Raw genomic sequence first — 17,050 nt, forward strand, 5'->3', positions numbered from 1 at the left:
TGGGATGCTCTAAAAGCATATATTTATGGTAAAACTATAGTCTGGTATAAGAAAACACTTAAGGAATGGGAATCGGAACTACAAAACCTACAATCTCAATTAATCTCCTTGATATCTAAGTCACCACATTTAAACTCAAAGAACAAAAAAGAAAGATGCAGTAAACAAGAAATATCTAAATATTTTGGCACACAAAACAAACTTAGCACTAGGAAAAATGAAATTAAACTCTTATGCTCTTAATCCCAAACACATGCACAATTTGTCATTAACTCTTTCCCTCCAATGGAACTCAGGAAGTTTGCAATGTTATTTCCAAAGGGTGGAGCCTAACCTTTTTTTAGAATCACATTAAGGCCTCGCATTTCAAACAAATGTTGATATCTCTGGAATCATAGGGGTTACTAAAACGTGTAAATGGCAAACTCTTCAGCACAAACCTTTTTTTTTATAGTGGTAGCATTCTTTAGGTTTTATGTTTCAACCTGGATTGTATAACTCATAGTAAACATAGTAAGTATTAAGTTTGTAATATTTTATAAACAACTTAATAGCTCAACAACCACTCAGGTTACACAGATACTGTTAGTACAACTTTGATCAAACAGCTGAAAGCTTTCATATGAAGCTAACCAGTTCTGTCTGTGCTACTTGGTTGTCAAGATATTTAGAGAAGTATGACCTTTATCACAATATAAATTAATATTATATGAATGACAATTAATCTCTTTTTACTTGCACTAGACAGGGGTCAAATATCAACACAGTTGTGTTTCCCATTGTGTAAGGTTTAAAATTAAATCTTTTAATGCTTTGTATGTACCTACAGGTGTCACCCAGCTGTAATGAGTTAAGAGCAAAATTACATTCCAAGTCAAATCATATCTTAAAGTTATTACATGAAGGTACTAATAAGACAATTTCTGGATATCAGAGATATATTAGAAGCCTTTAGATATCATTTCACCAAACATTATAACTCTAATAATATAAACAAAAATGTTACAGCCCAAGAATTAATCACTTTAAATTTGAATGCCATCCCAAAAAATCTTAGTACAACTCTTGAGAAATTAATAACTCTAAATGAAATCAAAGATAAAATCAAAAACTTTAAACCTAGCAAAGCTCCTGGTATAGATGGCATCATAGCAGAGATTTATAAGTTTTTTCCAGATTCAATTATATCTTTACTTCATAAGATCCTGGTTGAAGTACAAACTAAACATTTGATCGCTCCCTCTTGGAGGCACTCCTTGATTATCCCTATTCTTAAATCCGACAAAGATTCACAGCTATGTAAATCGTATAGAACAATTTCCTTATTACATAATGACTACAACATCCTTATGTCTATATCTGTGGACAAAATAAAGGTTCTGCTTTCACATTTAGTTCATAATGACCAAACCAGGTTTATTCATAAAACGCACACTCATGATAATATCAAAAGAATATTAAGATTAATAGAATTCTTAAACAAAGAAAATAAATAAGCCTTGTTGGTGAGTTTAGACATAGAAAAAAAACATTTGACTCTGTAAACTGGAATCTTTTTGTTTGAAACACTAAAAGCATTCTCATTTCCAATATCTTTCCTCTCCATGATAACGGCCATTTATAAATATAATTTGACATACGTCAAATTATACCCTTCACTTCAAAGTACATCCCCATAACCAAAGGCACCAAATAAGGTTGCCCTTTAACCCCAGTATTATTTGCCCTTGTCATAGAAATATTAACATCATCAATAAGAAATAATCAAGAAATCAAAGGCATTAATATTTATAATCAATACAAATCTAAAATAGCGCTATTTCTGGATGATATTCTGCTTACCTTACCTAAGTCAAATCAAGAATTATTAGAACCAGACACAATAATAAATAACTTTCAAAAAATGTCAGGCCTGCACTTTAATAAGCAAAAATATAAACATATTATTCTTAATGGCAAAGGAAATCTCAGCAAGTTAACCAAAGCATTATTGGAGAACAAGTTAATATACTAAACTACCTAGGGATAACCTTATGCAAAAACTTGGAAAAAAACAAGAGAAACAAATTATAAAAGCATAATATCTCAGGTAAATACATCCAAAAGTGGCTGGAACAATATGTTTTTTCATTTGAGGACAGACTGCAATTGTTAAAAATGGCTCTTCCAAAATGTTATATATTGTTCTGGCTCTAATCTTAGCAAAAGGATAGTATAGTTTGCTAGGACCTCCAAAGGTAATTCTCCATGGCCTACTGATCAGTGGCATAGCTAGAGTTTGTGCCACCTGGGGCTGTCTCAGTTTGTCATTCTTCCTCCTCAAAAAATACTGGTGAAATGGGGCAACCGCATACACAGCTCTCCCCCTTCAGCTATTCCAATGACCCATTACTTGGCTATTTCACCTCATTTACCATAAACACTGTAATGTGCATACTGCTTTACTTCTACAATGCTTGTTTAGATTTCATGTAAAACTTTTATTTTATATTTTATAGCACAAACACTAATAGACATCTGCTAAACAAAGCAATACAGTCTGTTAATGAAAACAGACTTAGCATTAACTTCTCTGCCCTTAAAACTCACATTCATTGAAACAGCATTGAAACCCACATTCAAATAAAATGCATCTGGCCAGTGGTGAATAAAGATTACCTTTGAACTGTTTTCAAATCATAGGTCCCTTGCAAACAAAACATACATTTGCTCTTTCATACACTTTCATGACTGTATTAAATTATATACCTTGCATAATACAGCACACTTGTTAGAGTGAGTATTAAATTTATTGTTTTGAACATTTTTCCAGTAAGCAATAAAACAAAATGCATGAACCAATAATGACAAAACTGCCCAATTTAGAACATTTCCATCATAAAAGTCTACTCAAACTTCTACAATCCACCAATATCAGTAAATATGCATAATCTCTGCAGAAGTAAAAGTCGTTTGAGTGCAAAAGAGGGAAGCAAAGATGATCTGGAATAGAAACTGTACACTCAAACAGCTCTAATACATTGGCAAGTAATGGCAAACTGCACTGCATTATTTAGGTTTATAATGTCACTATTGGCCATGGCAGAATGCATAGTGCAGTATGTGTGTGCATGTGCACACTGGTAACTTAGATGCTATAAAAGCAGCCAATAATTAACCAAAAGGTTTCTACAGCTACACACTTGCATTCAGCTACAGAAAAGCAATATACCTCTTACCTGTCCAGATTTTTGCCTTGTATTTTTGCTCTATCCCACATAACATTTGAATTGTTCTGATACTCTAGTCAGGGTTGAAGTCAGGAAACAATGACAGACATCTGATTTCTCCATTCATAACATTTGGAAAATGCATACTAACTCAAAATCTGTTTTTTTTTCTAGCAACCTTATAAGTTTATAGGAGCAATATTCCAATTCTCTCCCTATTTTGGGGCCTTTAGCCCCCATAATTTTTGTCTTTGTCCAGATTTCTTGAGCTAAGTGGTTGATGGGCATGATAACCTGCTAACAAGTAAAAACAAATTAAAACACTTAGAGGGATTCAATAGATTATCATAGCTTCCAACATAAAACACAAGAGTTGCTTAAAGATATCCATAATTTATTAAAATCAGATCTGTGGTGGATCCCCCTCAAGTGTGCATCATTAGGAATAATTTTCTTCATTTTAATTATTAAAAGTTCACTGTCTTTGCAGTTCCAAACTGAAAGGGTATGTTCCCCATTCAGGATTTGTTTTAATTAGCCCTTATGCTAATGCACAGTAAATAATACTGAGCACATTTTACCCATCAAGTGAACTTCTGGGTGAAGTTGTTAATAAGCTGTTATTAATATTCCACATTTTACCAATTTCTTCCACATTACTACAGATAGTGTTTTATATTTTGGAGATAGAAGGTTAAGAGCATAGCTGTCCACATGGTTTTAGCCCTTGTCTAAAGAAATGTAGTCAGAAAGCAAAAATCTGATACAGCATAGCAAAAAGATCTGACACAGCAGCAGTACCCATATACTGAGGACTGTGGTCAAAAATAAATTTAATAGTTAACATGTCTTGATCATTTTCAAAGCAAACACTGAACCTTCAATTTGTTCAACTCCCACAAGGAACCCAGTCATTACAAAAAATGTACTGCTCAAAAGAACTTCAGAAAGCTATAATTGATTGGCCTAAAGTCTATTACATGTTAAGTTACAAACATATATTGCATACAACTGCAGAGAGTACACTCACGGTTTGAAAGATAAAGTGGTATAGACATTAATATTTCTACACCACAAATTACAGTTTGCTAACTGTTATGAAATCTTAAAAGTCCAAGATTGTCCATGGCCCCTAACATGTGAAGCTAGCGTGCTAACAATAGTTACCTTCAGAACAGCTTACAACAGCAGCCACAGAGCTTTGTTGCGAGTCACATCGAAACTTTTCAGGCTCCACCCCACTTAACTGTCTTGCTCTAATAACAGCCTGCTAGGTAATAGATTGTAGGGAGAACCCCGATTTACATAATGCAGAAATTGTTAAAAACATTGGTGTATTGTATAACTTCTCTGGAAAAAAACTCAAAAGAAAAATAAAACAGTACATAAAGAAACACCAAAAGTACTGACAATTATGCATTAAAACTACTTGTCAATGGCTTTGAGTTTGCCTTCGGAAAAAAAAGTCAAGTAAAAAACAGTTACACCAATAGCAGCATTAAATATTTTCCCATTGCCTAACATCCATTGCCATTACTGGTATTCTTAAGGATACCACTGCCGATAATACAGCATCCAATACAGCAATTTTTCATATCAAAGTTAAGACTGTTAGAAAGCAGATACCTTACATTCCAGTCAGCCAGCTAGCCATACAACAGAAAACACTTTACGACTAACTATTACCAGTAAACAAGGATTGCAAATGCATTTCTTTTGAATTATACTAATCTCTCCTCGTGTTTTGTTTTAATTTATTGGCATTTCTCTTCCTCTTAAACTATAAATAGCATCCAAACTGGGTCTATATCAGCATATTGAATGCTGAAAACGCCGAATGAAATTTAATTGGACTGAAATGTTTGAAATCTCAAAAGAGCAAACTGATGGAACATTGATTTCTTTCCCAGAGAAATAAATCAGTGTTCCATGCAAAAAAAAAAAAAAAAAATCAATACTTTAAACACTGACAGAAGTGGGGTGCTGTGCCCCCCACCCCTCTACTTAAATATACCAACTCCGAGACCGCACCACAGTGGAGGAAATAGCAAACTCCGATGACAGTCCACCGATTTCTTTCCCTGGGAAAGAAATTGATGTTCCGTCAGTTCACTCTTCTGAGATTTTGAACATTTCAGTACTATGAAATTAAATTTGGCGTTATCAACATTCAAAATGCTGACAGGAACCCTCTAAACCACCCAATAACTGTGTAATAACACACAGCGTCCAACACAACAAATTTTTAAATCAAAGTTAAGACTGCTAGAAAGTGAGCACCTTACATTCCAGTCAGCAAGCTAGCCATACAACAGAAAACACTTCATGACTAATTATTACTAGTAAACAAGGATCTCAAATGCATTTCTTTTGAATTATTCTAATTGTACCTTGTGTTTTGTTTTAATTTATCAGCATTTCTCTTCCTCTTAAATTGTAAATAACACCCAAACCACCCAGTAACTGTGCCAATAACACACTGCATCAAACACAACAGGTTTTCAAAGTTAAGACTGTTAGAAAGGAGGCACCTTACATTCCAGTCAGCAAGCTAGCCATACAACAGAAAACACTTCACAACTAATTATTACCAGTAAACAAGATCATAATTGCATTTCTTATGAATTATTCTAATCTCACCTTGTATTTTGTTTTAATTCTCTTCATCTTAAATTATAAATAGCACCCAAATGACTCAGTAACTGCCATGTCCTCTTGATTGGCAGGTGCTGCAATCTGTGGGTGAGCTGCAGAAGTAAACAAATGTTTTTCTTAAACTTACCAGACCCAGTCTCAATCAGGCAGTTAGACACTGCCTCATGATGTTGATGTCATCTTACATGCTCCTGCACATTGATGATGTTGCAGGAAATGCTGGCGATGCATGATGACATCAGGGGCAATGAAAAATTGTAACAAAAAAAATGGGATTTAAAGGGGTCACTTAGAAAATTCGTGGCATTCCATTATTTTGCCCTCAAAACCAGTAAATACTGAGGAATTTGGTATGGTTGAGAGGTATGTCTAGGTTTCGTATCATCAGCATTTGTACATATTTGTGAATTTCTAGTCTCATAGAGACGAGCATTAATGCTCACAGCAGAAATTACTCAGAAAGTTCCTATTAGAAGCACCCTCTTTTCAACAAGCAAATCAGTGTCAGCAACTCCCCTGAACAAACAGTAGTTTCAGAGCTTCACAAAGTTCAGTTTATCTTAACTGAAGCAAACTGCAAGTTGCACTCAATGCTATCTGGTTAAATTCACATTCCAGTTAACTACAGGTTATCAATGCTGCCCACTCATGTCAAAACATTGGACTAAAGCTAAATGATAAGACATGTATAATTGTATAGTTGTATACTGTGGCAAGGATGACTTTCCTTGTAATTATCACATTGACAGCACCTCTCCAACACCAAAAGTTCTTTCAGTAGTCAGAGATGGGAACATACGTCAACAATGAACTGTCCTTTGATCACCACTACTGTACGAAAATTATTATTCATTGCACAGCTTATATTAAAAGGTAAGATGTGCAGTTCCAGGGATGTAAGCATTCCACATTACTCGACTCTCATCAGGCCAAACACTGAATATAATGACCCATTCAGTATGTACCTGTTCAAACACTTGTGGCAACTGAGGTGACCACAGTGCTTTATCACTAAAAAAATCAACGACCTAAATCATAAAATCTCTGGATTCTGTCTCAAAGTCCTGTCCTACTTCTCAGGATTATACAGGTTACTAATAGGCAACCTCTGTATAATGTATACAGCCTTAGCAGACCCTATCATTTTAGGCCTCTTACACATTTGCAAGTCCAAATGTAGCATGAATAACTGTTCATAGGACTTCAATCTCCTTTGCAACATAAATAGAATATGTCAAAGGGATACATTTTTAACACAGAGAATATTTGAGAATGTTTCCACCTCAAACTCACCAAAGAATGGAGTTGTGGGTAGTAGCACAGACTCTAGACTGTGCCAACCAGGAAAAAAATTCTATAGAACAGCCACTTTGGGCATCAACTGTGACGTGCAGTATCTTCTAGACAACAGAACATGGATCACAGACTGCAAGCCATGTCAGGGTTAGCCACCTGACAGTATAAACATTGGCTCTAAACCTGACAGTATAAAAATTGGCTCTAAGTGACTTGGTCACATTAACTAATGTCATCAAAAATGGGCATGGGTGTTTGCAGGCAGTATGTGATTTGAAGACCTGTACTATTCTGACCTATGCCAGAGCCCAGTGCTAACAGCGGGGTGGGATCTACATACCCCTTTTTACTAATGCATGTTATCTATAAAGCCCAGTAGCCCAGGGAGAATAAGCTACTGGCCGGCTGGTTTCCAGCTGCCCGGTCTGGATCACTTGGAATAACTGTGTTGAGAGAAAGCTGGACATAAAACCAATCAACTTGCTAAACATGAACAAAGGATCATTACAGTCAATATAGGTTTATAGACACAATGCAGCTTGGAAGTGAATAACATGATGGTAAGGAGGTGGCTCAGCATCCTCTAGACTTGGAGACAAGCAATGCAGCAATGCCACATGACTTGGAATCCTGAGTCTACTATTCGGGGGGGGGGTAGGCAAACTAGAAATGGGGTGGGAACTGTGGTGTGGGAGAGGCTTCAGCAGAGGGACATCATCAGAATTAGTGACCGACATTGTGATAATTAAACTTCAGAATAACGATAAAGTACTATTTATAATCTCAGCCTATGCCCCACAGCAGGGTTGTGATAGCAAGAAAAAGAGTGCATTTAGGTTGCGTTTGCAGAACCTACTTGATAAAGCTGACAACATGAGTTACTGTTGACAATGGAGGTCCTGAATGCACATATTGTGATAAAAAGAACAGGATAAAAGGACTGCCTGGGTCCATATGGACTTCTAACAGCTTCTGAATGAAAGAAACAGTACTACCCTAGACATATTCTACAATGAAAGAAGAAGAGGAGCCCACCTACAAGAAGTTAGAACAGCACTATGACAAATGAAGTCAAGGCATGCAGCATGCTCAGATGAGGTCAAGGAAAATATGATTGAGATGTTGGGAGAAATGGTTCTACAGGGTATGCATAGCAGTAAGGACAGAACAATGTATCCCAAAAAACTGGCAAATAAGCATACTAGTACCAGTGTACAAGAACAAAGGGAACATTTGCAACAGTGGGCAGGATATTGGCATGAAACTCCTATAATACTGCATGAAAGTTATGGATAGGTTGATTTATAGTAGAAAGTAAGTGGGGAGATGACAGTTTGGATTTACATTAGGATGCAGTACAACTGACCTGATGTTTGCACAGTGTCCATCAACAAAGTGTCAATGGATTCACATGTCAAAGCCCAGAAAGCAAAAGATATAGTATAGTATGCTTGTATCTATCTTTCTGGCATAGTGGTATGGAGCTCTGACTATGACTCAGAGGACATGGGTTCAAATAACAATCCAGGTAGAGAAGGAACTAGCTAGGGAAGACAAGGAGTGAACTCAACCTCCCTGTACACTTCTCCCAGAAGGGAGGTTGATGGCATGCTATAGAGTGTGTTTTTCACAAATAAAGCTCTTGGTGGAGATCAGATGATCTAGTGGGAGTTATGTATTCAGGCTGGGAAGGTGAGTGTTGTCTTAACATTGCAAATCTCCAACACATTTTCTACATTTGGTCCATGTTTCACAAAACACTCCTTGCATTCTAACCACAGTTGTAACCCTTTAAACCAGGTGATTTTTTTTCTTTTAGTATCATCAGGTTTAACTGTTCTATTTTTTTTTAAGTGATGACAAAAATAATACTAGTCATCTACCCATTGCCCTATGACTGACAAAATGTAAATTTAGGCTATAATTACCAGTGGTCACATCCGTTTTATTAACAAAATTTATGGTACAGTTACCACTGGTTACATTATTTTTAAACTGTGATGTCACTGATTCATGGGCTATCTACTTTTGTTTGCACTAGTAATATTCCATGCAATAACAGGTACATGTATACTTAAGAAACAACATATTACAGCAGATTTCTCAGTTACTTGTCAATCCAGACAAGTGCATTTATTTGACTTCAGGGAGTTGTACAGTATTAAACAATCTAACAATTTACTCATTAAGTTTGCAATTCTTGAAAGACCATCAATGTTGCACTGTTTTTGTTCATATCTCTTTCACCATGACCAAAATGTTTGCTTGCAGAATAACACTGCACCACCACACTGATGACTTTTCCTTAGAGAAAACATCTGTGAAACAACCCTCTGATCTCTACAAACATTTGATTCCAACTAGAGCTCTGCTTCTTGCCCTTATCTTCACTCTCACATACTAAGTGTGACTCTAATGGTTTATTTTACTTCTTTTTTTGTGTCCTGCCCTGTTTATCCAATCTTTGGGCCCTTCCTTCACATCCATAAACAAATAGAGATCCTTAAATACTGGCCATCAGCTTTCCTTCTATTACTTATTGTCTGTTCTGATCCAGTAGGCTTTAAATGGTACTTCCTTTTATTTAAATAACATCTCAGTTTCCTCAATTATCATTATATGTTTTCACTCACATAATTAAAAAAAAATCACATACAATACCAATGACTGCAAAATTGTTTGTTCATATTTGGAGTTTCCTTTATCATCTGTGCAACTTGTTGATAAAGGATGACAATATCTTTGTTCTCTATATCATTCAGTCACATATAGAGGCTGTAAAAACAGGCCCCTATCAGATTACCAAAGTTTCAAAACTTCAAACATCATATGGCTGAGTCCATATCATTGAAGTTTTGAAACTTTGAAACTAAAATAAAAAAATAAATAAATAAAAACAATTTTTTTCTTACGTTTTTTCAGTGGTGCAAGTCCTCCTGCACCCCAACCTCCTGCAAATTAAATATACCAAGTCCAAGATCGTATTACACTGAGGAAAATAGTAAATTTCCCATTCTGCACTGTACAGCGATCTCCATTCAAACTGTTCGAAGTTTCAGAACTTCGATCATATGCTCTCGACCATATGATGTTCGAAGTTTTGAAACTTTGGCAATCTGATAGGGACCCATAGAAACATACAAGTCTTGCCTGTCTATTTTTAGATGACTGTATGCCTGTTCTTCATTACTGAATCCAGCCCCCCAAAAAAAAAAATCTATGTTTCCCGTCATGGCACAGGAAAGTTCTCAGTCATTTAGCACACAGTCACCCATACTTTTTTTTTTCTGTAATCTTTTTTAATGCATTCTTATTATTTTCAATATTTATTTATTCATTCATTCATTCATTTATTCATTCTTTCAGGCCTATTAGATATAAATGGATCGCCCTTCAAAGATGCACAGAATGTGGAATTTCCTTACTAAATTTTAATTTCTAACATTTGAAATGCCATTCTGCTTTTCTATCAGTTCCATTTTTTCACTTCCCTTCTTTTTTATCCCCTTGTCGTTACTCATCCGCTCCTCTTTACCTTCATTTAATTTTCCTTATTTATAATTGTTATCGTTTTGATACTCTTCTTATACGTGAACTTCCTTTTGTGTTTTTTTTCTTGCCGTGTGTCAGTGTTCCCTATTTATTCATCTTCCTCTTCTACAGCACAACATCCATTACCCAGTGGACATTCTCTTTTGCTCTCAATTCTCTTTTCTTTCTTCCATATAATTTTATTGTTTTTACTAGGTATGCCAGCCCTGCTTAAAGTTTTCATAGCCTTTTCACTTTTGCTTCCTTCTAGTTTACTGTTGTCTTCTATCTGTCTCTTTCTCTCTCTCTCTTATCTCTCTCTCCACTTATTTATATCCTTCTTTAAGAAAAAAAGATTTTACACCCTCTCCATGTGTTCTAACTTCCAGATTATTGTTGCATTCTCTCTCACCTTCTTTAGTTTGTTTTTTGCTTACAAATAACCAAACCGAACAATGATAGTGACAGCCGCCAACAGCGATATTTAAAATGATTAGTTTCTGGCACTTACGGATGGAAATCATAAAACTATAAACCACATAGAAAAGGAGGCATTTAAAACAAAAGATGCAAAACCTGGTGTTATGATTTCACCGTTTCCATTTACAACAGGTCTCTCTTCCTCGTCTTCCTCTGGTGGATCAATAACTGCCTTCTCCATGTTACTGACTGATTTGTTTCTTTTCCGTTTCCCTTCAGCACTGGGTCTGGCACCTGGAAGAAGCTGGTCTGTCACATTCAGTTGTAATGCGGCTGGCTCTGCTGGAGGTTTAGGGGTCCCGTAATAGTTATCTGAAGAAAAGAAAACAACAGTTATTACCAATAATACTGGAACTGGGGACATCTCATAATAAATCATACAATTCTTATTTCTTTGATAGTCAACAATTAAATGAGCTCCTGCAAAAAGAATGAGGTTTTATGGTGTGACAGAAATTTTTATTTTTATCTGATTTTATTAGGTCCTGTGATGCACAGCCCCCCCCCCCACCCAAATGAAAACTTTTTTTTTTATTTACATGTGTACTAGGTATAACCACTAAACATTAACTCAGAATTATGAACAATCTAGTTAGGTGACTTTTCAGTAACACAGTAGACTAAGGGAGATTGGGAGAATCAAACCTTAGATTACAGAATGCAGTTCATAGTCTAAAACCTCTGTGTTAGTCTAGCTGGGTGAAATGTTTTTTAGCTCTTGGCTTTAAAATTTTATGCCCTGATCACATCTAGAAAAAACACATGAAATAGTTTTACAGAATTTTTTTTCTGGTGTTTCCCTAGCATTCTTTGAAAATACTTAATGTGAATGCAAAAAAAATGCATTGTAGATTATAGTTCTGTCACTAAAAGTATAAAAATAATGCTATTATAAACATTTTACATTATTAGTTGTAAATACTGCATACAGTTTATATGTTTAGCACTCATGAGATTAAAAGTATTTATGACATTTTTTGGGCTGTGGAACTTGAAAGTTATAAATTAGATAACTGCAACCCCTCTCCCCAAACAAAAAAGGTAATACTCTCATTTATCTAGCATCTGCTTATCACAACCAAAGGGCTAGTGTCTTCAGACTAATTTTAGCTTTCTGTGACAGGAAAACAAGTGAAAGCAAATGACACTATAGAAGTCTACAATAATACCGGAGAAACTCCGTAACTCTCACAAAGGGATAATGCATTCCCCAAAAAAGTGCTGCACCTTTGCTCCAGCAGCACAGGTAGGCACTATCTTTGAAGCTGATGTGATGTGTGTACCAATGTACAGTATGGGTGAATATGAAAAACCCTCACAGAAGTTTGTTCTAATAACAAGAGTGACAAATCAATTACTAAATGATGAAAACTGCAGATTCAGCTAAAGACATCACTCTGTAGGGATATTATGTTATCTATCTGAACACAACAGACTGTAAGTGTCACTGCCAGTCAGAACAAATAGAGGTACTATAAATATGCAATTGCTAATCTTATTTTAAAGAAAACTGCACTTGCTGGTATTACTCTTTTACTTCTGTTGTACTTCTGCTTTAAGTACATACAGAAACAACTACAGAGCACAGCATTGTTAACATAGATTATGATCAACCCCTGGATTTACTATTCCTCCGTGCAGGACTAAGTTAGTCCTGCACGGAGGCTGTCTAGAAGCAGGATGGCAGCACACCATGCATAATAATGAGACGCGCTGCCTAAGTTCCTAGGCTTACACAGAGTGTGTAAGAGTGCAGAGGCGGTGTCTGAGAGTAGAGCTCTCAGAATATACATGCCCCCACAATGAAGAACAGCAGAAAGGGGTAAGAAATGAGCTACACTGCTCATAAGTGTCTGGATATCCCCACCAACAGTCCCTCTTGTGTACAACAACAACAGTATACATAAATAAAATGAACAAACCCTTTACATTTTTTTAAAAATCCCATGAAAGCTAACTGTAGGTGTGCGAGTGTGCCCATCGCTTAACTATGGTTAATGCAGCTTAAATGGCTGAAGAGGGTAACAAGGAAGATATATGCAAATGAAGCTGCATAGCAATACCGTAGTTGGCAGAGCATTCGCCTTACGAGCAGGCATTCCCGGTTCGAGTTCCACTGTAGCAGATTCCATTTTACATGGCAAAGCATGTTATGAGTAATATTTATGTTGCATAACCCACTAAATAACATATTTTTATGAACTGGAGTACTGCGGTAAATGCACATGTGAGGTGTCAGTGTCATAATGAATAAGGCACTAGTAAGCAGGTTTAAGCAAAAATAAGCAGTAGTAAGCATATTTAAGCACTAGTAAGCTGGCTTAAGCCTGTTTGCATGGCGTTAAGCAATGCCTACACTGGTTAAGCAATTTAGAAGCTAAGTGAGTATAAGAAACTGCAACCGGAAATTAGCAGTGCTTACCTCCGCGCAAACCCATGGAAACCCACTTAAAAGTACCTTAATCACTCTGTACCCAAAGGCCCGTGTTCTGCCCAGCAAAAAAATAAACAGCCTCTGCAAGGCTCAAACCCAAGACCCTGCACACCATAGTCAAAGTGATTTAACACAAAACCATGTCAGATATACATAACCCTGATGCATCCACAAACATATCATCTAGCCCAGTCATTCAACAGTACAGAGAATGTATTCCAACATTTAGCTGTATGTGTGTGTAAATATATTAATATCTAAACAGATACAACATATCTATATATATAGATATATATGTATACATGTATATATATATATATATATATATATATATATATATATATACATATATATAAATATATATGAACATATATACATGCAAATGCCTACATCTATAGATATATATGTCTACATCTATATGTCTAAATATACACAGCAAGTTACATATATGTAAGCAGATATATATATATATATATATATATATATATATATATATATATATATATGTTTGTAGGTATATACGGACATAGTTATATATATGTAAATATATATATATATATATATATATATATATATATATATATATATATATATATATATATATATATATATAAGTATATCTGGACATACATCTGTAGATAACAATGGGGAAAATAACTAAAACATATATATCCACATGCACCGTTATTGGGGTTGAGAGGCCCCAAACAATATACACCTTGTAGGAATAGGTATAACCCCCACTACAGCCAAACACGTCCACCCTGCCATACACTACCAGGTGTTGCAGATCCCATAACCAGGACCTGATACGACATGGGCACAAGATGTTAACAGTACCACATCCAACCTATATGATGTCAGGCTGGTATTGGTAACATATCATGCAGTACAGTCTGGCTCCGATAGGAAATGTACAATGTGGAACTTATCAACATCCCCAGGATACATATACACAGACACATATATGCAGATACAAATATATACACACACACACACACACACACACACACACATATATATATATATATATATATATATATATATATATATATATATGACTACACATACACACGCAGAGACATGTACAGTAAGATACATATGTAGAAGGTGTACACAATATGGAACAGCCACTATGCCTACAGTTAACACCTTAACAACTGGACACTGTTTGAGCCACCCATGCAAATTACAATTGTTGCCTGCAACATATACCCACAGAGAGGTCATAGGATATAACACCATACACAGGTTTGCATAAATGGAAAACCTTTATTTCTGTACTATTACAGTTCTATATGCCATGTCATATAGCTGTTCGGACACTGACATCCATATAAACAGAGTAATGCAACTGTGAAACAGTTATACTAATACAGTAGTCTGGAAAGGTTCGCAACTGTTGCTGTCCAGGCCAAGCCCTTCAAATAGTACAATAGTAAAGACAGACTGGGCCACAGGATAACAAACAATCAACAGTAAATAATGCAGGTGTATAGTTCAGCAGCCTCTATCTACACTCAGTACACAATCACTAGGTGGTAAAGACCTCAGCTGGCCAAATGGGATGTAACTATTAGATAACAAGGCATAATTGATGCCATCACAAGCACACTGACAAACAGAACAGTCTGTATGACAGGAGGCAATAGGCGTGCATTAACCCAGTTTATGTAACTAATGTAAATATAGGTGAATTGTATGGTACTGTACATCCAGATACCTTAAGGCAGCTCACCCCTGATACCCCCACATGTTGTAACAGCCTAGGTTATTTATGGTGCCCCCCCCCCGACTCAATAATACTGGGTCATATACCACTGTTACATACACTGGCCTCTAGAGTGCATAAGGGCACACATGTATTGTGTAGGTGAAGCCCACACATATATGGCCCCAGCCCCTCCGTATGTGTGGGGGATACAACAGCAGTGGACTGATGACAGGAATGGCAGCATGATATACTCACAGCCCACTACAGAACCCCTAACAGCATGTCATATGTGCAAAGCTTGGGATGTAGGTGGAGGACAGAGGCTGGAACACAGGCCTATAGGTGGAAAACTGTTGCCATACACTAAGCAAGTTGCTGATGTTACAGGATAGTCTGCAACATACCCTTAGGCAGGGATTTGAGGTTAGACACATAAATGGATGTAGCCATGTACTGATAGCACTCAACACACACACACACACACACACACACACACACACACACACACACACACACACACACACACACACACACACACTGCCAGTGAAATACCTGACACAGGACCTGTGTGGTCTACAGACAAAACATGATAGGCACACCTCATGCCACCAAGAGGACAAGCCCACAATTGAGAGCTATGCAGACAGACTGCATTCCAAGGTAAACTAGTATGTACACACAAACCCTGTAACACCAGTACTATATAAAGCATAACACAACTCTACTCACACTCTGTCTGTAGTTCTGGAACCTCCTTCAAATATGTAGCTGGCCTGAGTGTGCCAGTTCTCCTGTAAGAGGTATTGCTCCTTGCTGTCTGTAACACTGATGCCCATACACAGGAAGGATGTCCATCACACAGGAAAGGTAAAGGGACCACGCCCACATGATGTAGGGATTTATAGTAGTTGGTTGCCATGACAGTGGTAATTGGAAGTACTACACAGCAAGCTGCATGCAGTTAGCAAGTGAAGGACACTGATTGGTGCAGAGGCCATCACCTGATCATGTGCATCACCTACTAAAGCCATGCTGCAATCTATTCAAAGCAGCTCAAGCCATTTACTGGAGAAACAGACAGAGAGAGAGAGAAAAAAAAGAGAGAGAAAGAAAGACAAAAAAACTCCAAAAAAAAAAATTGCCTAAGGCAAAGGCAAAGGCATTCAGCCAGCATTCATTCATCAAGACATCATTCCCACAACAGGTATGTGAAGTATATATACATGTAATAGAATGTAGTACCTGGTCCATAATAATGGGATGGATGATGTGGAATGATCTATATGTGCCATCAGGTGTTGCTTTGATGATGTTCAACTGAACAACTACTATGGACAATAGTGTCTGTCCTTGTGGATAGTGGGCCATAGCCATCAACTGTGCATGTCATCACTGACTGACAAGATGTAAGCCATCATAGTGTGTGTTGTGTAATGGGACGTATGTATATTACGTGGCCAATAGCTGGTGGTGGAAGTAATGCCATCATGATGGACACGTGGAAACTATAGCCCACCACTGGCGGGATACTCAGGTTAATCTGTAATGTAGCATGCTGGAATACCATAAGTGTGTAATAGGGTTACCTGCAATTGGGTCCTACATATACCCCCCTAATGTCAGGCCATGTCCATATGTGGCACCTGTCTGTGTTGTAGCAAGACAGAACAGTGCAGCTGTGCAGGAAGGTGTTGTGAGATTGTGGAGTTGATGTCTGAATGTACCCCACAT

General features: G+C 36.7%; 1 protein-coding gene across 6 annotated transcripts in view; it reads right to left on the bottom strand.

The window, feature by feature from the left end:
* MAGI2 (membrane associated guanylate kinase, WW and PDZ domain containing 2) overlaps positions 1-17,050 on the bottom strand; it is a 2,888,931-nt gene that overhangs the window by 2,016,954 nt on the left and 854,927 nt on the right. For all 6 annotated transcript variants that reach the window (XM_044088324.1, XM_044088323.1, XM_044088325.1 and 3 more), the window contains exon 3: positions 11,268-11,483. In XM_044088324.1, the coding sequence (XP_043944259.1) occupies positions 11,268-11,483 (216 nt within the window). The remainder of the gene's footprint in view (positions 1-11,267; positions 11,484-17,050) is intronic.

This window comes from Protopterus annectens, chromosome 11.part0 (assembly GCF_019279795.1).
Source record: "Protopterus annectens isolate FY-2018-M chromosome 11.part0, PAN1.0, whole genome shotgun sequence".
Lineage (NCBI taxonomy): Eukaryota > Metazoa > Chordata > Ceratodontiformes > Protopteridae > Protopterus > Protopterus annectens.